Source organism: Eleutherodactylus coqui, chromosome 13 (genome assembly GCF_035609145.1).
Source record: "Eleutherodactylus coqui strain aEleCoq1 chromosome 13, aEleCoq1.hap1, whole genome shotgun sequence".
NCBI lineage: Eukaryota > Metazoa > Chordata > Amphibia > Anura > Eleutherodactylidae > Eleutherodactylus > Eleutherodactylus coqui.
This window is the reverse complement of record NC_089849.1, coordinates 62,925,115-62,949,475: the sequence shown is the minus strand read 5'-3', so window position 1 is coordinate 62,949,475 and position 24,361 is coordinate 62,925,115. Positions and strand designations below refer to the sequence as shown.

At 46.2% G+C, this 24,361-nt stretch overlaps 1 protein-coding gene across 1 annotated transcript; it reads right to left on the bottom strand.

Annotated features, from left to right (window-relative positions):
* Positions 1-808: 808 nt before the first annotated feature.
* LOC136588757 (glucose-6-phosphatase catalytic subunit 1-like) lies at positions 809-24,296 on the bottom strand. The gene is made up of 5 exons (XM_066588193.1): positions 24,051-24,296; positions 6,182-6,291; positions 5,229-5,328; positions 3,810-3,925; positions 809-2,863 (listed from the first exon to the last, which is right to left on the bottom strand). Exons 1-5 carry the CDS (start codon positions 24,278-24,280, stop codon positions 2,352-2,354), a joined length of 1,068 nt encoding a protein of 355 aa, XP_066444290.1. The 5' UTR covers positions 24,281-24,296; the 3' UTR covers positions 809-2,351.
* Between the last annotated feature and the right edge of the window lie 65 nt (positions 24,297-24,361).

The following is a 24,361-nucleotide window of genomic DNA, read 5'->3' as shown; positions in this document are numbered from 1 at the left end:
GAGAGGTGCGTGAGCCCTCTACTGTATCCACAGATGCATTTCATTCTAAAGCAGACAGAGGTTTTTTTTCTCTCATATTCCACAGGATTTTGGCATATACCATTAGACTTCACATAACTCTATACATAAAAATCCTGTATGGCAGTAAAATGATACCCTGCGGCTGTGTACTAGTGAACGGTACAGCACCTGCGAGTGCAGCTGCCGTGCACGAGCTCCCTTTTATTATGTTCTGTTGGGAGTTGGCTGTCTCCCTCTCTCTGCCCCTGGGCGGAGGCTTTTGTTTAAAGGTCAGGCAGAGACTTACAATCACTACCAGTTATTGGTTTCCCTCTGTGTGCTAGCTAGTCTGTCTCGGTTGGTCTCCTGCTTCTGTCATCTTGTCTGCTATACTTTACTATTATCCGCCAGGTTTTTCCATCTGCCTCAGTTCTGCTTAGTATTGCTCGTGTTGGTTATTTACATCTGCCTTTTCTGTCAGTATTCTACCCTTTCCATCCTGGTACGCCAGCGTCCCTTTTTCAGTCCCTAGTGAGGGTAGGGATCGCCGCCCAGTTGCCCGCCTGGGGTTAGCCAGGAATGGAGGTAAGTAGGCAGGGACAGGTGTTGTGGGTGAGATCTAGGGCACCCGGGCTGGTGTATCAAGGGTAGTATACCGTAACACTTATTGTAACAGTTATTGGATTTGGACAACTTTTTTAATGTTATTCTACAGTAATACAATGATTCATTTCAATTCATCACTTATCAAAAACATTTCTTTATTTAGTGGGATTCTAAAAGAAAACACATGAAAATGTACAAAATATCGAATATCACAAACTTATTGCGTGACTCGCTGTAGAAAATGTCAGCACTGCTTATCTAATAAACAACAAAGTAAACTGTAAACATTAGATGATGACGGATGACATCATCATTATGTTACATCATATATCAGTTGAAACGTTTATGTAACATGTCATTCAGTCACAGAAAAGTCAAATGTATGGGAAATCTAGAAACCTCAAGAATAAGGGATCCTAATTGCTTTGCTTTTAGAGGGGATGAGGCCAGTCACTCTCCAGTGAAATGCAGACAGGGCCATTTTAATACCCAAATGGGCCCAGTGCACAGGTATTAAAATGCCCCCAACCCCACCACACCTGCCACTCCACTGTTAATTTGGGGTGGCCCCCACCACCACTTATGATCTCCATTGACCTTCGTGTTCAGCAGTCATGTGCACGTCTTAGCAAGTGACCACTGTGGCCAATCTATGGCCGCAATGAGTATTGAAACCAGAGATTGGCCACAATGGTTACATGCTTCAACAGGCATAAGAGTGAGTGGAGACCAGAGCGGTGGAGAGACATGCAATTAGCTTTTTATTATTTTTTAATCTCCTCAAAACTTTTCAACTGCACCTGCCTGCTGAATACGTAATTACAGTTGAAATTGGTGCCACTGCCAGGGGACCTGGAGCTGCCTTGTGTCGCGCCACAAATGCACTGTTTGCCCTGTGGTTAAAGCAGCCCTGAATGCAGTGAAGATATGGCCCCAACAACCATCGCATGATTGACATACTGTACCTAAAAAATATTTTTAAAAAGCCTTTTTAGTGCAGTAGAAAAGCTTAGGCTGGGTGCATATATGTTGGTTGTGTCCAAACAATTGGACAAGGGGGGAGCTGTTTCTGTAAGAAAAACAGCCATGTTTTTTTTAATCTTGTACAATGCCTTTAAGGTTAAATAAATATGTTTTAAGGGTAATGTTTCTTTTACATTTGATATTGAGATGCTGGAGGTTCGTATGCTTTTCGTCAAACAATGTTGAAACGCTGAGAAAGAGAGATGGAGAACTAGAAGAATGCAGCCTAGACCACATCCATAACACATTCCATACTATGAGTGTTATATACACAAAGTCTGACAAACACTTCAAAACGATACAAAAACATTTGCACTAATAAAGAAATCTGAAAATTTTTATATTGTGAACCATCAGGATGTTTTCATGTTGAAAAATGTTGTTAAGGGTCGCCAACTGTCCATAAATTCTTGGATGGTCCTTAAAAACCGAGCATCGGCGTCCATAAGTGATTTGTCCATGTGTTTTTTCAAGCTGGAGCAACTTGTACAGATTATTGTAATTATCATCATTTTACAAGTCATCATAAATGATGTTCATTTTGGTTTTCTGGGCTGTAGACATACTGTAAATCACTTCTAGTCTTTATGATTCAATTTGTTTTTTTCAATTTTCCAATTTTCCCAGAAAAATCTTTTTGATTTTTGGATAAGTTTTCCAGAAGAAAAGAAAAAAAAATCAAGGTGGCCACCGTGTGTCCAGTAGTAACATAAAACTTTGCTTCACAAGACCTTTTTATCTTGTCCCCTAAATACATGTGATACACAGTAAGGAATAATTCCTACAGAGATTATAGCAACGGCTAAGCTTTTGCAGAATGAGAGAACATAGAAGATTATCTCCACATCCGATGGAATTTCAAAGACGTCAAAGACGTGAAGAACAGCTAGAGAAGTTAAGATATAGATGAGGCGAAATATGAACTTTGTTCCTTGCTTCTCCTTGTGGTTGTACTTGTACATCTGGGAGTCTAAGGCTAGTCCTAAGCCAAGAAAAATACCTAAATTTCTTATCAGGCCTGCAAACGGTGTGGAGTCAAGGTGGATCCACTCGTGCTTGGAACACCAACGTGATGCTTTGTCAAGGGTCCATAAAAGGTCAACATCAAAAACCTTGAGTAGTAAGTAGAAGCCCAATGCAGAGAAGAAGAAGAACATAGTAGTATAAGTGTACTTTTTCAGGGTGACCCTGTATATCATTGGTAGATGATCAAAGACTTTGGCCACCATAATTCCTGGGAACAAAATCAACATGTTATATTTATGACCAGACAAAGTTAACAACATGAGTGTCCTATCCCAAAAATACTTGGTGAGGAAATACTTTAGGGACATAAACAAATCGGTCTTGACAATAATCCGGTCGAAGCAATATATGTGGATCTGCTATGCCTCGAAACCAATTTGGCTAACGCTAGATCTGAGGTCTGTATCTGTGGTCCCCAGTTTTCACACCTAAACCCCACCAATTTGGTTCTGGTCTTTGCTGCAGGGGATCCCAAACCAATACCCCAGAAACAGTCTTGGTTAAAAGGCAGCTGACACAACTTGGTCAGGTTTAACGTAAGGTGGTACTGGAGGGTGTAGGTAGGGATGTGGTCATAGAACAGAGCTGAAGTTCTGGCAGGTAGTTTCTAGCATAACCAAAAAACAGGTGGATGGTCAGGGCAGGCAACAAGCAGAGTAAACGTAGTCAACAAACAAGCTGAGTTCAAAAGTAGAGAAGTCAGGAAAAGCTGGGTGAAACAGGCACAGATCAAAATTAGTAGATCAGACAGCATAAAATTCACCATTGTATAATATAGAGACTGACTGCTCAGTCACCCTTTGATAGAAGAAAGTGCCTAAAGTAGGACAGGAACAATCAGGATTGGCTGAAAACAAAGGCTGGATGGGCCCTTGAAGAGGTACGTCAAGCATGCACACACCCAGAGAGGGAGGATAGATGGCAGCAATTGAAGTGCCTTCCATGGGACAGAGGTAGGAAGACGGCGACTGTAGCCGCCAATGGAAGGAGGTGAGGAAAGTCGGTGGCCGCAATACATGACAAATCCACACCATGTGATCATTATAAGCCATGCATATTTATATTATGTAAGGTCCAAAAAGTAATCTTTTTGAATCAAATGTATCTTGCTAAGAAAAACCCACATGTTGTCTAATAAACAAGTCTTTACTTACCTGAAATGACACCTGCAATGACCTGATGGGGAAAATGTGCAGCCACAAAGATTCTGGATATGCAAACATTGACCTGGACTGTCCAGAAGAAAGCCCACAAGGCCCAACATTGACACCTAAGATTGAGTTGAAGCAAGATAACCATCATAAATATTCATAAATATCTATAGACCACAAAGCTCTCATGTCTGTTAAAGCTGGTCATATACTGGGCCCAACTCAAAATCTAAGAAGTAGTTTCAAGGCCAAAAAGGAAATCCATTACCAAATTTAACATGGAATCAACCAGAGAAATTGAATGTACATGGTATACTGAATGAAAAGCTACTGCCTTGGCTCCTTAACTCTTTTGACAGTAGCCATTAATGGGCTTTATTCTTTTCACCATAGCTGCATGAGAAGCCTGGCGCAGGTCTCCCATATCAGGGAGAGTGGATGCTTAGCTATCGAATGACAGCCTGGCACTTGCTTCAATAGCAGGAACCTTTGATCTCCACTGTTTATTTTTGTTTTTTTTGTTTTTTTAAGTGTGAAAAAGTTGCAAAAAAAACCCATCAGAATTCAGATTTTGTTAATCTTTGCTTATAGAATAAAATGGAATAAAAGGCAATCAGAATGTTATATGTTCCCAAAACATGCATAAATGAATACTAGAGTTCATGCCGCAAAAAGCAAAGCCTCACAGAGCTCCATCACTGGAAAACTAAAAATGCTATATCTCTTGGAATGCGGAGACACTAAATCAAATCTTTTTTTTTTTTAAAGTGCTTTTTTGTGCACAAAATTAGCAAAACATAAAAAAAATATATAAACTTAGTGTCGCTGGAATTGTTCTGACCCAGAGAATACTGTTATCACGTTAATTATTTTGCACACTGAATTCCGTAAAAATGATAGATTTTCTTTTTTACCTCAGTCCCTCTAAAAAATAATAAGTTTTACAATACATTATAGATACCCCAAAATGATGCCATTAAAAAAATACAACTTGTCCTGCAAAAACAAGGCCTCATATGGCTATTTATTAAAGTAGGTAACAGTTACAAAGTATGCAGTACATGCACAGCCCATTCACTTAAATAATAATTGCGCAATGCTTTATTTGGCCTGCGGTAGTGCTGTAGGGAAATTGAACACTTGCCCACTGATGGTTCCAGCAGTGGGATACCCAGGGATTACAGCTCAATCAATTTTTCAAGTTATAGGCCCAAAATAAATGTACATTTGGACTATTTTACTGGTAACATTCTCCAGCTGCAGTTTACATGATCATCTCTGGAGAAGGCTCTCCCGCCACAGAGTTAGAAAAAAAGACATATTGTGAACTTGCAATGAAAGTTTATTATTCATTTGATGAGTAGATGGGCTGTTTATATGTAGCAAATCAATAAGTTCAGCCAAAGTTTCTTCATCACTCACCGGCCCTTGAAGGAGGTGTGACTTTGTAGAAGAGAAAGCGCAGCACATGTCATTACATAGTAAACGGATGAGGAGCCCATAGCATGCCCCGATGGACTTCCTGTGATTAGAAAGAAAGCAGGATTTCCTTACAAGAAATAATCCATGCAGGATGGGAGGGTTGATGCCATTCTAATTTAAAGAAAGCTTTGTTATCTCAAGGCGCTGATGGGTGCTGATACGGCAGTCTTATAAATACATTTGTGAGAATGTTTTGGTTAGGGCTCCTTATTGTTTACGAGTGATCAGCTGGTGACACGGGCCAACAGGAAGCAAAGAGTTCTTAAGTGTCGATAAGTTATTGCAAACGTCTTATATTAGTATCTCCAATATAACATTGTTACTACCGAGGGACATTATGCGTATTTGTCTGTTTTTGTAACTCACAAGAACTCAGGATTCGTAGTATGTGGACCTCTGAATAATCAAGGGTAAAATGTAGAGATGAGCGAGCATACTCGATAAGGCAATACTCGAGCATCGCCTTTTTCAATTACCTGCTGGCTCATCCCTGAAGATTCGGGGGGCGTGTGGGTCGGGGGCGGTGCGGGGCAGCGAGGGGGAGCAGGGAGGAGAGTGAGAGAGATCCCTCTCTCTCCCTCCCGATCCCCTCTGCAACCCCCCGCTCACCCCCGCAGCCCCCCAAATCTTCAGGGATGAACCAGCAGGTACTCGAAAAAGGCGATGCTCGAGTATTGCCTTATCAAGTATGCTCACTCATCTCTACTAAAATGTATTTATGCTCTTTATTGCCCCATTATTGAGGCCATCGGTGATATAAGCAGTCTATCTCTAGTATTGGGCAACCCTGGTATATGCAGAATTAGGATTCCTCACGGCGAACCTGGCATTGGCTGTGACCATGCCAATAAAGACTAAAACATGGTCCAGTCACTATAGGAGACAGTTCTTACCTGGTCCAGTCTCACAGGTTACTGGGAACTGCATAATTTCTGGAGATGGGGCATTACCATAATAGGATGTCTCATGTACCCACCAATAAGGCCTTTGTCCAAAAAGGATCCTGTAGTGAAAAAGCAGTAATGCAATCAACTTTAGCTGGTGATTAGCTGCAGTCATCACATATCCTGTTGTCGGGACATTATCGTTGCTGCAGCAGGAAGTAGAAAGCAGTGGGGGACCAGACACTGGCTTTATGGGAGAGGCAGGGGACTGGGTGAGTATGACTTCTAGGTTTCTCCAGCAGGCTTCCAAAAATATATTTTGCCCGAATAGCGCCTTTAATTTTATAAAAGTAAATTTTACATTCCAATTACCTTTTCGTTTGTGGGCGGAAACCACAGGTGTAGTAGAAGTAAGAAACCCCCCTCCCATCTAAAATGGGCCATTTATAGTGCCGATGTCTTGGCAGAGAGATTGCTAATTGTCTCTACTACCTTGCCATGACCATAGTTATGCTCTTGGTGGAAACCTGTAAAAACATGCGGGTTAACCCCCTACAGGGGTTTTCAGAGTTAAGCCTCCTTCACACGAGTGTCATTTTGACGCTCCGATAGCCGTGCTAAAAAATTGTGGCTAATGGAGCTTAAAATCGCACAAACTAAGAATAGAAGCGACTTGGTCTTGATTAGAAATGAGCGAACGTACTCGTCCGAGCTCGTTACTCGAGACGAGCACCACGCGATGTTCGAGTTACTTTCACTTTCATCTCTGAGACGTTAGCGCGCTTTTCTGGCCAATAGAAAGACAGGGAAGGCATTACAACTTCCCCCTGCGACGTTCAAGCCCTATACCACCCCCCTGCAGTGAGTGGCTGGGGAGATCAGGTGTCACCCGAGTATATAAATCGGCCCCTCCCGCGGCTCGCCACAGATGCATTCTGACAGAGATCAGGGACAGTGCTGCTGGTGCCAGAGCTGCTATAGGGAGAGCGTTAGGAGTTATTTTAGGATTCAAGAACCCCAAGGGTCCTTCTTAGGGCCACATCTAACCGTGTGCAGTAGTGTGGAGGCTGCTTTTTGCAGTGTTACACTTTTTTTTTTTTGGTATATCGGCCGTGCAGAGCATTGCGTCCTGCAGTAATTTTACATTGTCCAGGGCCAGTAGTGGTGGTGAGGCAGGGACAGAAGACATATTTATTGAATATAGGCAGTGGGCCTTTCCAAAAACATTTGGGAAAAAAATCTATTTGGGCTGCCTGTGACCGTCCTCAGTGTACTGGGTCTCTGCTGGGGGTAGTTGTCCTAATTCATACGCAGCCAGCTAAGTGTTACTGCAGGCTTGCGCAAAATTCTTTCCTGCCTCTGTGTTGCCTCTTACATCACCGCTGTATTCCTGTCCCCAAGTGTACTGGGTCTCTGCTGGGGGTAGTTGTCCTAATTCATACGCAGCCAGCTAAGTGTTACAGCAGGCTTGCGCAAAATTCTTTCCTGCCTCTGTGTTGCCTCTTACATCACCACTGTATTCCTGTCCACAAGTGTACTGGGTCTCTGCTGGGGGTAGTTGTCCTAATTCATACGCAGCCAGCTAAGTGTTACAGCTGGCTTGCGCAAAATTCTTTCCTGCCTCTGTGTTGCCTCTTACATCACCGCTGTATTCCTGTCCACAAGTGTACTGGGTCTCTGCTGGGGGTAGTTGTCCTAATTCATACGCAGCCAGCTAAGTGTTACAGCAGGCTTGCACAAAATTCTTTCCTGCCTCTGTGTTGCCTCTTACATCACCGCTGTATTCCTGTCCACAAGTGTACTGGGTCTCTGCTGGGGGTAGTTGTCCTAATTCATATGCAGCCAGCTAAGTGTTACAGCAGGCTTGCACAAAATTCTTTCCTGCCTCTGTGTTGCCTCTTACATCACCACTGTATTCCTGTCCACAAGTGTACTGGGTCTCTGCTGGGGGTAGTTGTCCTAATTCATATGCAGCCAGCTAAGTGTTACAGCAGGCTTGCGCAAAATTCTTTCCTGCCTCTGCTGTGCGTTCCGTAAGCGAAGTCAGCCTCCAACCACAGGCCAATAAGCGGCACATTTAATTACAGCGTTCTGTTTCTGCACTACTGCTAATACACCATGCTGAGGGGTAGGGGTAGGCCTAGAGGACGTGGACGCGGGCGAGGACGCGGAGGCCCAAGTCAGGGTGTGGGCACAGGCCGAGCCAGTGCAGTGGCCAGGGGTAGAGGCAGGGCCAGACCGAATAATCCACTAACTGTTTCCCAAAGCGCCCCCTCGCGCCATGCCACCCTGCAGAGGCCAAGGTGCTCTAAGGTGTGGCAGTTTTTCACAGAGACTCCTGACGACCGATGAACAGTGGTGTGCAACCTTTGTCGCGCCAAGATCAGCTGGGAAGCCACCACCACCAGCATGCGCAGGCATATGATGGCCAAGCACCCCACAAGGTGGGACGAAGGCCGTTCACCGCCTCCGGTTTGCACCACTGCCTCTCCCCCTGTGCCCCAACCTGCCACTGAGACCCAACCCCCCTCTGAGGACACAGGCACGAGTGCCTACCGGCCTGCACCCACACCCTCACCTCCGCTGTCCTCGGCACCATCCAGCAATGTCTCTCAGCGCAGCGTCCAGACGTCGCTAGCGCAACTGTTTGAGCGCAAGTGCAAGTACGCCGCCGCGCACCCGCACGCTCAAGCGTTAAACGTGCACATAGCCAAATTGATCAGCCTGGAGATGCTGCCGTATAGGCTTGTGGAAACGGAGGCTTTCAAAAGCATGATGGCGGCGGCCCCGCGCTACTCGGTTCCCAGTCGCCACTACTTTTCCCGATGTGCCGTCCCAGCCCTGCACGACCACGTCTCCCGCAACATTGTACTCGCCCTCACCAACGCGGTTACTGCCAAGGTCCACTTAACAACGGACACGTGGACAAGCACAGGCGGGCAGGGCCACTATATCTCCCTGACGGCACATTGGGTGAATTTAGTGGAGGCTGGGACAGAGTCAGAGCCTGGGACCGCTCACGTCCTACCCACCCCCAGATTGCGGGCCCCAGCTCGGTGCTGGTATCTGCGGCGGTGTATGCTTCCTCCACTAAACCACCCTCCTCCTCCTCCAACGCAACCTCTGTCTCGCAATCAAGATGTGTCAGCAGCACGGCGCCAGCAGTCGGTGTCGCGCGGCGTGGCATCACAGCGGTGGGCAAGCGTCAGCAGGCCGTGCTGAAACTACTCAGCTTAGGAGATAAGAGGCACACGGCCCACGAACTGCAGCAGGGTCTGACAGAGCAGACCGACCGCTGGCTTTCGGTGGTTCAGCGCTTTCTGAAAAGCTACCCACACTTGTCATACCTGCTCGGAAAGGTGCGCCGGGTCAGCGCATATTTCCGCAAGTCCAAGACGGACGCTGCCACCCTGCGGACCCTGCAACATCGGTTTAATCTGCCAGTGCACCGACTGCTGTGCGACGTGCCCACACGGTGGAACTCTACGCTCCACATGTTGGCCAGACTCTATGAGCAGCATAGAGCTATAGTGGAATACCAACTCCAACATCGGCGGCGTAGTGGGAGTCAGCCTCCTCAATTCTTTACAGAAGAGTGGGCCTGGTTGGCAGCCATCTGCCAGGTCCTTGGAAACTTTGAGGAGTCTACCCAGATGGTGAGCAGGGATGCTGCAATCATTAGCGTCACCATTCCTCTGCTATGCCTCTTGAGAAGTTCCCTGCAAAGCATAAAGGCAGACGCTTTACTCTTGGAAATGGAGGCGGGGGAAGACAGTATGTCGCTGGATAGTCAGAGCACCCTCATGTCTATATCTCAGCGCGTTGAGGAGGAGGGGAAGGAGCATGAGGAGGAGGGGGAAGAGACAGCTTGGCCCACTGCTGAGGGTACCCATGCTGCTTGCCTGTCATCCTTTCAGCGTGTATGGCCGGAGGAGGAGGAGGATCCTGAAAGTGATCTTCCTAGTGAGGACAGCCATGTGTTGCGTACAGGTACCCTGGCACACATGGCTGACTTCATGTTAGGATGCCTTTCTCGAGACCCTCGCGTTACACGCATTCTGGCCACTACGGATTACTGGGTGTACACACTGCTCGACCCACGGTATAAGGAGAACCTTGCCACTCTCATACCCGAAGAGGAAAGGGGTTCGAGAGTGATGCTATACCACAGGACCCTGGCGGACAAACTGATGGTAACATTCCCATCCGACAGCGCTAGTGGCAGAAGGTGCAGTTCCGAGGGCCAGGTAGCAGGGGAGGTGCAGAGATCAGGCAGCATGTACAGCGCAGGCAGGGGAACATTCTCCAAGGCCTTTGCCAGCTTTCTGGCTCCCCAGCAAGACTGTGTCACCGCTCCCCAGTCAAGGCTGAGTTGGCGGGAGCACTGTAAAAGGATGGTGAGGGAGTACGTAGCCGATCGCACGACCGTCCTCGGTGACGCCTCCGCCCCCTACAACTACTGGGAGTCGAAGCTGGACATGTGGCCTGAACTCGCGCTGTATGCCCTGGAGGTGCTTGCTTGTCCTGCGGCTAGCGTCTTGTCAGAGAGGGTGTTTAGCGCGGCTGGGGGAATCATCACGGAGAAGCGTACCCGCCTGTCAACCGACAGTGCCGACAGGCTTACACTCATCAAGATGAACAAAGCCTGGATTTCCCCAGACTTCTCTTCTCCACCAGCGGACAGCAGCGATACCTAAGCAATACGTAGGCTGCACCCGCGGATGGAAGCATTGTTCTCTATCACCATCAAAAACGGGGACATTTTTGCTTCATCAATCTGTGTATTCTATTCATCCTCCTCCTCCTGCTCCTCCTCCTGAAACCTCACGTAATCACGCTGAACGGGCAATTTTTCTTAGGCCCACAAGGCTCAGTCATATAATTTTTGTAAACAATTTTTATACGTTTCAATGCTCATTAAAGCGTTGAAACTTTCACCTGAACCAATTTTTATTTTAACTGGGCTGCCTCCTGGCCTAGTTACCAATTAAGCCACATTAACCAAAGAGCTTAATGGGTTTCACCTGCCCTCTTGGTTGGGCATGGGCAATTTTTCTGAGGTACATTAGTACTGTTGGTACACCAATTTTTTGGGGCCCTCGCCTACAGTGTAATCCAATTAATTTTTTGCCCACCTACATTAAACATGACATTACATCAGCTGTGATGGGCAATGCAATGGGATATATTTATGTACCGCCGGTGGCTTCCTGGCACCCACCCATGCTGTGGGTCCACAGGGAGTTGTAACTGCATGTGTCTACTTCTAAAGAACCCCAGTCTGACTGGGGCATGCAGTGTGGGCCGAAGCCCACCTGCATTAAACATGACATTACCTCAGCTGACTGGGGCATGCAGGCACCTTGACAGAATGAATTGTGTGTGGCACATAGGTTCCCCATTGCTATGCCCACGTGTGCAGCTCCTGATGGTGGTGGCACAGGATTATATTTCTCATTGCCTCTGTACAGCATTGTGGGCTATCGCCCCGCCCCTTTTAAAGAGGGTCGCTGCCTAGGCGTGCCAACCCTCTGCAGTGTGTGCCTGCGGTTCCTCTGGCAGACGCACTTATAAATAGACATGAGGGTGGCGTGGCATGAGTGCAGCTGAAGGCTGCGCAGGGACAATTTGGTGTGCGCTGTGGACACTGGGTCGTGGGGGGGGGGGTTGGGCAGCATGTAACCCAGGAGAAGTGGCAGCGGAGTGTCATGCAGGCAGTGATTGTGCTTTGTTGGAGGTACTGTGGTGCTTAGCAAAGGTATGCCATGCTAATGAGGGCTTTTCAGAAGTAAAAGTTTTTGGCAGGGGGGGGGGGGCCCACTCTTGCCGCTATTGTGGCTTAATAGTGGGACCTGTGAACTTGAGATGCAGCCCAACATGTAGCCCCTCGCCTGCCCTATCCGTTTCTGTGTCGTTCCCATCACTTTCTTGAATTGCCCCGATTTTCACAAATGAAAACCTTAGCGAGCATCGGCAATATACAAAAATGCTCGGGTCGCCCATTGACTTCAATGGGGTTCGTTACTCGAAACGAACCCTCGAGCATCGCGATAATTTCGTCCCGAATAACGAGCACCCGAGCATTTTGGTGCTCGCTCATCTCTAGTCTTGATCTTCCGCGATTTTTCACGGCTGGCTATAGCGTCTTGCGGTGAGCCGACGTCACAGCCCTGAATTCACTCAATCTTGCAAAACTACTGTAATCACTTTAAATGCCTCACTAGAGGCATCTGTCATTGTTTAAGAGCACTAGTTGCTGTTAAATTTCCTACTCCTCCCTTTTTTGGACGGCTCGCATAGACTCCCATAGGAGTCTATGGAGCCGCCAGTGTTTTGCCGGCAGAAGATAGGACAGGATCTATCTTTTTTTAAAAAAGTGTTCTGCTGTGTTCAGTGAAGCTGCTCCGGCGTGCTCGCGCCGCCGAGGTCTTCTGCGCACGGCAGACCAGCTCTCCGGCGCGAGCACGCCGGTGCGGCTCCATTGAACACAGCAGAAGACCGCACAGCGCAAGCGCGTCTAAATGGAAGGGGAAGACAGCGTTAGACAGCACCATGGAGACGAGGACGCCAGCACCGGAGCAGGTAAGCGAATAATTTCTGTATGGCTCATATTTAATGCACGATGTATATTACAAAGTGCATTAATATGGCCATACAGAAGTGTATAACCCCACTTGCTGCCGCGAGACAACCCCTTTAAGTTTTCAATTTTCATCTTCTGTGATACATTTATATTTAGTGTAGGGACTCACAAAACGCCAGGAGCCTTGACGATTGGCTTGTGAGCTCAAGTATTTTGGCCAAAATCCAACTAATACCTTGCATTTATTATGCATTATTCACATGCAATGCGGCTTTAAGCGCCGGGGGAGCCCAGGGTGGCAGTACCAATGTGGTTCACTTTGGAGTGCAGCACAGCCCAACAAACTTTTATGGCGTCATTAATAGGTTGCTAGCCTGCATGGTGCACTACATGTATTAGAATGGTCTGACACTTTGTATCTACATTGTGCAGGAGTATACACCAAGCAGCCTCCCCCTCTATATTAAGAGGCTGTGTGCGTGGCTGTCTCATCAGTGTCCTCCACAGGTGTGAGTTGGCTCCCTCATTTAGTAGTTTTGGCTGCCTGCATGTTGAGGTGCTGCACATTTTTGCCCTCCTGTGTTAGTAAGTATATGATCCTTTTCAGTGAATGTTTGTTTTCAATTTTCCCCTTCTGTGATTCTGTGATACATGTCTGATATTTAAAGGGGTTGTCCCGCGCCGAAACGTTTTTGTTTTTTTTGCATAGGCCCCCTGTTCAGCGCAGGACAAACCCAAGGGATGTGTTGAAATTAAAAAAAAAATTTTACTTACTCGAATCCCCTCTCTGCAACTTCTTCCTTCTTTTCCTCCAAGATGGCCGCCGGGATCTTCACCCACGATGCACCGCGGGTCTTCTCCCATGGTGCACCGTGGGCTCTGTGCGGTCCATTGCCGATTCCAGCCGCCTGATTGGCTGGAATCAGCACACGCGACGGGGCGGAGCTACGCGATGACGCGTAGAAGGGGGCGGAGCCAGAACGCTGCTCGTGCCCGGACCGACCAGAAGGGAGAAGACCCTTCTGCGCAAGCGCGTCTAATCGGGCGATTAGACGCTGAAATTAGACGGCACCATGTAGACGGGGACGCCAGCGCAGGGAAGGTGAGTGTATAACTTCTGTATAGCACATATTTCATGCACGATGTATATTACAAAGTGCATGTATATGGCCATACAGAAGTGTATAACGTAACTTGTCATCGCGGGACAACCCCTTTAAGCTCAGCTCCATTGAAGTGAATATGACTGAGCTGCAATGTGATACATAACCTGTGGAGAGGTGTGACGCTGTCTTTGGAGGAGAGAAAGCGTTTTGTTTTTCAATTCAGGACAGTCCCTTTAGGTAGATATGTATTTATTGATCTTATTAGAATAAAGTCTATTTTGCCCCAGTATGACAAGGCAACCAACATCCAACACAATCTTCACTATATATAAAGTACTGTGTTACAGTTTGAGAGCCCATTTACACAACCATAGGCGTTTTATGTGCGCCCGACGGAACGCCTGAATGGCACAGGGCCTGGCGCATATATGCCGAGGCCGCAATGCCGTGGGGCCTGGGAAGACATTCCTCCTTCCCTCCCCTTCGCTGGCTCCCCTCCTCCCCTCCAGCGGTTTGCCATGGGAGGGGCTTGGATGGGGCGGAGCTAACCTCATGCCCCACGCCCCTTGTCCGCAGACAGCAATGGGAGGGGGTGAAACTTAGCTCTGCCCCATCCTGCCCCCTCCGATTGCAAACAGCGGCAAGGGGCAGAGAAGGGGAAGGGAGTTTAGCAGTCATGCTGCTAAACTCCCTTCCACCTCCCTTCTCCAGCAGCTAGCATAGGCTCCCATAGGAATCTGTGCAGCTACCACCGTGCAGGCACCCGGTCAGACGCTTTTACGCCGCAGAAATACGCCCCTGTGCATAAGAAATAAGCCTGGAAATAAGCCAATGCATCAGAGGGGCAGCGTATATAGGCCGAGCGTGAAAACCCGGCCCAATATACGCCCGTGTGAATAAGCCATAGGAATGTTTTCAAAAATAAAAATTTCAATGGTTTATTTTTTCCTCAATTTGCAAAATGTGAAGTAAATGAACTAAAGAGAAATGTAAGAAAGCGATCTTTGTATCCCTTTAGAATAGCATCAGTTCTTCTAGGTACAGTTGCACACAGTTTTTGAAGGAGCTCAGCAGGCAGGTAGCTCCAAGTCCCGAGCTTCAGTCGTGATCTTTCCACGCCGAATGGGAGGCCCTGAAGATTTGCGCGGCTGGAGAGAGAGATGGAGTGAGTCCCCAGGGAAACCCCCTTCATCTCCGCAGCGGGGCTTCCCTTCATCTCTCTTTCTGCAGTAAAGGGAAGCCCCGACATAGAGAAGGGGGATCCCCCAGGGCTTCCCTTCATGTTTCTCTTTGCAGTGAGGGGAAGCCCCACCGTAGAGATGAAGGGGGTTCCCTCAGGGCTTCCCTTCATCTCAGCGGGGATGCAGGGGTTCCCCAGCCAGGGAAAACAGGGGATTCCCTCGCAGCGGGAATGGAAGGGAATCCCTTTATCTCCCTTTGCGATAGGAGTCTACTGAGGTTTCTGCACTTTGCGCACCAAAGATAGGTCAAGACCTATATTTTCATGCAGCAGGGAATTTCAGTCCCTGATGTGCTTTTTTTAGGTTTGATTTTTTTTTGTGATGCTGAAATTCCTTCATTTGAACGTTTCCATAGTAAACCATATATTCTAATAGTTGTGTTTTATTGCGCGTGTAAGTTAGCTGCGCAAATTCCCTCGTGTGAATGAGCCCTTACACTGAACATAGTTCTTAATGACATTGGCTGTATGTTTGGATTTACTGTCCTGCTGCAGAATACATTTGGAGCCAATCAGATGCCTCCCTGATGATACTGGATGATGGATAAATATCTACCTGTGTTTCTCACCATTGAGGACACCATTAATCTTGACCAGTTCCCCAACTTGATTTGCTGAAATGTAGCCCGAAACTTGTAAGGAGCCTCCACAGTGCTTCACTGCTACCTGCAGACACTCATTATTGTACCGTTCTCTATCATGCTTCCCTGCTGCCTGCAGACACTCATTATTGTACCACTCTCCATCATGCTTCACTGCTACCTGCAGACACTCATTATTGTACCGCTCTCTATCATGCTTCACTGCTGCCTGCAGACACTCATTATTGTACCGCTCTCCATCATGCTTCACTGTTGACTGTAGACACTTATTATTGTACCGCTCTCGACCATACTTCACTGCTTTCTGCAGACACTCATTACTGTACCGCTCTCCAGTGAACAAACTGCCTTCTCTTAGGTCTTATTCACACAAACGCATTTGTGCTGCATATTATGCGTGAAAAATTTGCGAGCACAACGCACAGTGATAGAACTCATTGATTTCAATTGATTCGGTCATATGTGTGTTTTTTGTGTTCGCATTTTGGGCGCACAAAACCAAAACAATGCAGCATGTTCTATTTTGGTGCATATTATGAGGCAATTAGTCTACATTTAACTTAATTGGCCAATTACATCGAAGGGAGCATACTTGCGTGTTTTTTGCATGCGCAAAAATGCAGGGCATGTGTGCACAAAAAATACAGTAAAATATGCACAGACGAATGTAAAAACGCAATGTCCCTTGCGCAAATATGCATTGCAAATTCACGCGTAAATATTCTTAGGCCTGTGTGAAGCCAGCTTTACAGCCAAATGTTTAAAAGATTGACTCATCCATCCAAAACACCTGACGCCATTTTTCTGTACCCCAGTTGGCCTTGTTTATACATCGAAGGAATGGCTGCTTGGCTGCACTTTTTCCATGAAGACAACTTCTGGTCAGCCTTCTCTGAACAGTAGCTGGCAGGGGCATAACTATGGTGGATGCAGAAGATCCGGTTGCACCCGGGCCCAGGAACCTTAGGCGGCTATAAGGCTTATCTTCTCCATATAGGAAGCCTAGTAGTATGAGTAAAGCACTATAGTTGGGGGGCCCTGTTACAGATTTTGTATTGGGGCCCTGAATCTTCAAGTTACGCCTATGGGTATGGTTTCTGCCAGTTCTGAGCTGAGGGCACTGCTGGACATCTTCTAGTTCTGAAGGGAAGTAAAAATGACGTGTCTTTCATCTTCTGCACTAAGTCTCCTTGGCCATCCATTACATCTGTGGTCCTCAACATTGCCCCTTTCTTTGTCCTTCTTCAAAAGAGCCTGAACAGAAAATCCTGAATGCCCAGTCTGCTTTTGGTTGGGAGAGACCTTGCTGATGCAATATAGCCACATTGTGTCTTGATGCCGTTCTCAGTCTTGCCATGGTGTATGACCTGCCCCTTAAACTGTCTTCCACAACCTCACCTTTGCAGCAGTGCTTGGTTGTTCTTTGCCAAATTTTAAGCCTCTTTCACCGCTGTTTCTGTTTCAGTAAATAACTGTGTTTCAACTTACTTATGAAATGATCATTATTACCAGTTTGATATAATTGGTTAATCATACACCGGATTATAATCCTCCCTGACCTTGGTGCTATTTTGAAGACAAAGTGTTGTCACACCAAATATTGATTTTAGATTTCTTTTCATTCATTTTGCATATTGTTAATTGACAAAAATTAACTATTAACACGTATTTATGAAAGCATTCTTTACAACATTTTTCCACACCTGCTGAGAGATTTTGCACAGTACTATATATATATATATATATATATATATATATGTATATATATATTGCTCGCCTCCTCCCCTGGTCTCTCACAACTCATAGCCTCTCCCACTCACAGAGATGGCAATCTGGTCTTCATCCGTCTCTGCTCTGCTTTCAACTTCCCTAACACCCCTCTCCCACTCTCAGACCACAACCTTCTCTCTTTCTCTGTCAAGCTCCCTAGTATCTCTCCAGACCTACCATACATACAGGAACCTTCAGGCCGTTCACACCCAGAACTTTGCTGAGTCCCTACAGTCCGCTCTGTCCCCTATTTCTCGTCCTGCCCCAACCTGGCTGCCGCACATTACAACACCACTCTCAAACATGCCCTGGATGAAGCGGCACCCCCCGTTACCCAAGCCATCCGGTGCAGACCATGGTAACCCTGGCTCACTCCTCAAATGTGCTTCATCTGGCGGTGCTCTATATGTGCTGAATGGCACGTTCAATCCCAAGAGTCCGCAGGCATTCTCCACTTCAAATTCATGCTCAGAACCTACAACTTAGCCCTCCAACACGCCAAACAAGTCTACTTCACCTTTCTCATCTTCTCACTATCTCACAAGCCTAAACGACTCTTTGCCACTTATCACTCTCTTCTCAGCCCAAAATTGCAGTGCCCCGTGATGGATCTCAGTGCTGAAGAGCTGGCTGCTTACTTCAAAAAGAAAATCAAAGACAACCAGCAGGAAATAACCTCACAATCCCAGACTAGCCCTAACCCTAGTCTTCTCAGTACTGCATATAGTTCCTGCTTACTCTCTGTGCTCAGACCAACGACAGAGTAAGATGTTTCCAGATTGCTTTCCGCTCGCACCACCACCTGTGCTAGAAACCCTTTTCCCTCACACCTCCTTTGGCCCCTCTCCCCGGTAGTCATCTCCCACCTCACCACTATATTGAACTTCTCTCTGACCTCTGGCATCTTCCCCTCCTCATTCAAACATGCTGTCATATCCCCACTATTAAAGAAACCGACTCTTGACTCGACTGATGCTGCCAACTACTGACATATTTCAAATCTCCCCTTCATCTCCAATCTACTAGAACGCCTGGTTTACTCCCGCCTTAGCTATCTCTCAGAAAACTCTCTTCTCGACCCCCACAATCTGGCTTCTGCCCTCTGAACTCAACAGAAACCGCCCTGACTAAAGTGTCAAATGACCTCCTGAAGGCTAAATCAAAGGGTGACTACTCCCTACTAATCCTCCTTGATCTCTCCACAGCATTTGACACTGTTGACCACAAACTCCTCCTCAGTATGCTTTGCTCCATTGGAGTAAAGGACACTGCTCTCTCCTGGTTCTCCTCAAACCTATCTGACGGGTCATTCAGCGTCTCCTTTTCTGGCTCCACCTCCCCCCCTTTCTTCTCCTTGCTTTTGGGGTCCTCCAGGGCTTGGTCTTCAGCCCCCTCCTTTTCTCCATCTACACAGCCCCTATTGGATAAACCATCAGGAAATTTGGCTTTCAGTACCATATCTATGCTGACATCACAGCAACATTCCTCCAGAATGTCACCGACTCTCTGTCCTCTGTCTCTAACACTATGTCCTCTCTCTACCTAAAACTGAACCTATCAAAAACTGACCTACTCCTGTTTCTGCCCTCTACTAACTGACCTCATCCTGACATCTCCATGTCAGTATGTGGCACCACCATAACTCCCAGACAGCATGCCCGCTTGGGATTATATTCCAATCTCTCCTTTACCCCATATATCCAATCTCTCGCCTGAACATGTCGGCTGCACCTCAAGAACATCGCAAGAATCCACCCTTTTCTCACCATGGACATGCTAAAAATGCTCACTGTTGTCCTCATCCACTCGCGGCTCGATTACTGCAACTTGCTGCTGATCGGCCTCCCCCAAGCCAGACTCGACCCTCTCCAATCCATCCTGAATATGTCAGCCAGGCTCAGCTTCCTGTCCAGTCGCTACTCGGACGCCTCTGCCCTGTGCCAGTTAGTGCACTGGCTGCCCGTCAAATAGAAAATTCAATTTATACTCACCACCCTCATCCACAAAGCCCTCCACAGCACCACGCTGCCCTACATTGCCTCCTTCATCTCAATTTACCACCCAGCCTGCGCCCTCGGCTGTGATAACGAAAGCAGACTGAGTGCCCCTTTAATTCGAACCTCTCATTCCTGCCTCCACGACTTCTGCAGAGTAGCACCAGACCTCTGGAATTTCCTACCCAAAACTATTCGGGCAATCACTGACACACAAAATTTCAGGCGTGCTCTAAAAATACACCTCTTCAGGGAGGCATACCATATCTCCTAAACCAAACGCTTCTTACTCCGCCTGATAACATGCTCCCTGTCCTGCCAACTGCAATCCCTGCTAGCCACCATCAACCGGCACCTGCAGTCATACCAATTCAGCCACTATACGGTGCAATTTGACCATTGTCTATGTGTATAGCATCCCTCACTCTCCACCTCACCATACCGTGCACATCTCCAGCCCCTTTACCTTCTGTATCACCCCATTATCTGCAGTATATAAGCTCTTTGGAGCAGGACCCTCACCCCTACTGTTTCCATCAATTGATTACTTCATGTAACTGTGGTTTTGTTTTTTTCCCCTGTCTTGTAAGCGCTGCGGAATATGTTGGTGCTATATAAATAAAGATTATTATATGTGACCAAGAAATGTTTTGTTCTGCTGACTTCTTACCCTTGAGATTTTGATGATGATGTGGAAAACGAGAAAAATTAGAGCAATCTAGCAGGCTGTTCATTTCTATTCTTGGAAATGAACAAGATTATGTTTGGCCCATTGGTTTTCCTCAGTACCTATTTATGGATCCCCTTCATCAGCAGTGTCTAAGAGCGTGCTCCGGGGATGCTCTAAGTACATGAACATGTTATGTCAATAATGTGCTCTGCGTGGAGCACCTGGGTAGAACCAGATAGTGAATCATGCTCACTCTTAGTGGTAGATGTACACCTCGCTGCCCTGAGACATGGCTTCATCTTGGACTGCGTGATTGTTCACAGGAATGACCTGTCCACATGACTATTTGCGGCTAATTATCGTACTGCATGCACAAGATTAAAAGTGATGCTTCTTAATCACTTAACGACCAGGGTGTTTTGGTACCAAAAGGACCCGACGCTTTTTGAAAATTTTTATTGATTTTTCTTCAACTATCAAAATTATTTTTGCTGCGTTTTTTTTCCTGTGATATATAGGGCTATTTTTTTTATATGCTTTTTCACCAACTTTTTTGGGGGGTAAAAAGCTAAAAAAAATATTATTTTTAAATTTATAGTATATTTTTAAAATGAGTATATTTACGCTAAAATAAAGTATAGAAATAAAATCTGTGGAATTTGGTGTGGCTCATCAACCACAATCCACACGCAAAACAATTGGATTTCAGCAATTGGTGGACCAAATGAGGTTTTCGACCCATCCAGATGCCATTTAGCCCTTCACAGGAGTGATAAGCATATCCTGAATTCTACAAACTAGCTTTTCAAATATGCTATGTTATACAGTGTATATTGTTTTAAAGGGGTTGTCCGGCGCCAAAACGTTTTTGTTTTTTTTTCAATAGCCCCCCCGTTCGGCGCGAGACAAACCCGATGCAGGGGTTTAAAAAAAAAAAAACGCATAGTACTTACCCGAATCCCCGCGCTCCGGTGACTTCTTACTTACCTTGCGAAGATGGCCGCCGGGATCTTCACCCACGGTGGACCGCAGTTCTTCTCCCATTGTGCACCTTGGGCTCTGTGCGTTCCATTGCTGATTCCAGCCTCCTGATTGGCTGGAATCGGCACACGTGACGGGGCGGAGCTACGAGCAGCAGCTCTCCAGCACGAGCGGCCCCATTCAGAAGGGAGAAGACCGGACTGCGCAAGCGCGTCTAATCGGGAGATTAGACGCTGAAATTAGACGGCACCATGGAGACGAGGACGCTAGCAACGGAACAGGTCAGTGAATAACTTCTGTATGGCTCATATTTAATGCACGATGTATATTACAAAGTGCATTAATATGGACATACAGAAGTGTATACCCCCACTTGCTTTCGCGGGACAACCCCTTTAAGTGATTTATATACTTGAATCATGTTACACTCAGGTTTGTGACCGAGTAATATAATTTGATATGTTCTTTTGTTCTCAATAAAATGAGTAAAAAAAGAAATAAAGTTTGGGAATGGGTTCCTCATTTTGTTTTGAACGTTTTGATATGCAATGTATAAAGTTTTGGATTACAGGGGGCATATGGCGACAATTTTGGTTGGCGTTGGCTTTGGGTCATTTTCTTTTTTTATGTATATATTGTTATTTTATTCTGTAATTTTTTAAAACTTATTTTGTAACTCTTTTTTACCACCTATGTCGCCTATGATGTCATATAAGACCTTTGGGGGAAAATCACATTGTTTGTCTTTTATTTTTATATCATACTTTTATTTTCACTGCAGCTCTGCTGTCACATGATCACCGGTTTGTATAGTGGAAGCCATACTTCCCCTTTCACTCTTAAGTACGTAGCACTCATTGAGCACTATGTAGCCTGGAAAGGAAAGGGCAGAAGCGGTTAAAAAACGCTTCTTCCTTCTCCTCTGGGTTCTAAGCTGTGACTAAGAACTGAAGACCTGACTTGCTCCTTCTTGTACAAAATCACACACCGCATCACTGAGCTGCGGCATTGATAAGCCAATTCATAAATCCCGCTTTCACAATGCGCTGGCTGTTGATTGGTTTTTCGATCGCTACTCAGCCAATAAGTTCAGCAGCACTGGATGAACCAATCACAGCGATCACATTGGTTCATTGAGCACTGCATTGATTGGCGGAGCAGCGCTACATGAACCAATCAGAGCCATTTATGAATCCTGCAACCAGGAAGTGATACTCTGTGGGTGAACAAGGACTGCAGGATGCATGGCGGAGCTCTGGACAGCAGCAGGGGGACCTGGACCGAGCCTTTTTTTTCATGGAATGCAGCTAGGGCTTATTTTTGGGGGATGTTAAAAATGTAATTTATCGCATAAAAATCGCTAGTTTGTGAGATGCGATAAACAAGGATGTAGAAGATCTGCGGTAAAATGCGGGCATTAAAAGGCGTGTATTTTCTACTTTTCCTTCACACTAGCAGATAAGAATTGCGTATTCTGCGAGTAGAAGAAAAATTGGAGAATGCTCTATTTTATCGCAGATTTTGCGTGGACAGCCTCCATTGCTATCAATTGGGGCACTTGATGTGCAGTCCATACCCAATTAATATTACGTATGGGCTGCGGGTATCCACATCATCACTAAGCAACGGTGCGGAAAATACAAACAAAAGAAAAAAATCAGTACGGCGCATGACCGCCCGTGGCCCTCCACGGTCATCTGCAATGCAGGGTCACTGGCCGGGCTCACTGCGAGCTTCCCGCATGCAGATTCTGATCCGATCCTATGAGCCCGCCCTAATTCTCTTCCTTTTTGTATTTTTTCATTTCTTTTTAGGAATGTTGTATAAAATGTCTTATAAAGGAGAATATGTGCAGTGATGCAAAAGTCAAGACTGACATGAAAGTGTGTGTGTGTATGTGTGTATGTGCGCGCGTGTGTGTGTGTGGGGGGGGGGGGGCTAGTGTGGCAATGCAATGTGACAGGTTCCTTTTAAATAGAATTATAATCTAAGTAATCAGTGATAACACAAAGCAGCTCCTCTAGTAAACAACAAGCCCATTAGCCCGTGTCGCAACTTTTTCAATCTGCTGATCTTTGTGAGCCCTGGGATTCAGACAAACACTTATCAAACCTTGTTGGGTTATCCTAATAAATTAGGATATGTTATCAGTCCTGGAAACTCCATTAATAATCATAGCATATATCATAGATACATCCATTGGTCTAACACATAATCATGGTGTAAGATCAATCTAATAGACACTTGGGTGGATCCTGATTTTTGACCCGCCTGAATTATTTTTGGTAGATACTATTAGTAGGTTGGTGACTTCTATTACTACATGTTTTATATAAGATTATATTGGAAGTTGTAGAAGTAAGGCTGCTTTCACATCAGCGGTTCACGTTTCCTGTTTCGTTCGGGGAGCAGGAAAGGGGAATTCCTGCAGCCGGACGTCTCTTTCTAATGATAGCACTGAACAGTGTTGAACGGACCCCATTGACTATAATGGGGTCTGTTCACTTTCCGCTCAGCTGCGTGGTATTAGGTGCCGGACCTGCGACCGGAGGTTCCAACCACCCTAAATAAACCATATAGCCCCCATCATTGTTGTTGAAGTCTCACATATTGGATTTCTCATTACATTGTAATCTCATATGGTCTATACTCACTATTGTATAGCACTAGAGAATACATGATCCCATATAATTTCTAATAGCATATATGGCAGTGATTCCCAGCTCCAAACCTCAAACAAACCCAACAGGTCATGTTTTCAGGATATCCTATAGCAAGAACACATAAGGCACTGGCAATAATTACGTCACCTATGCAATACTGAAGGAAACCCCGAAAACCTGACCTGTTGGGGTGCCCTGAGAACTGGAGTTTGGAAACACTGATGTATGGTTTCATATGTTGTTGGGAAATCTGGGTATAGTGTACTTACCATTTGAGGACAAGGTTGAGCCAGTCGCCAACCACAGCCACCCATATCAGTTTGATACCCACAGACTCAGAGAGGTGGAACCATATAGGGAATAAGATATGGAAGGTATTTCTAAGCTCAGCAGCATGTGAGACAAAGATAAACCAATCTTGGAAAGTCATAAAGTTCTCCTGCAGATATCTGACTATAGAGATTCCAGCGGCATGAAGTAAGTCCATGCTCTCCTCCATGCTGCAAACGTTTCCCTAGCGCAGTGTTTTCTATCTGTGGGAAACCAAAGTGCATGTCTGCCGCCAGCTTATATATCCTCC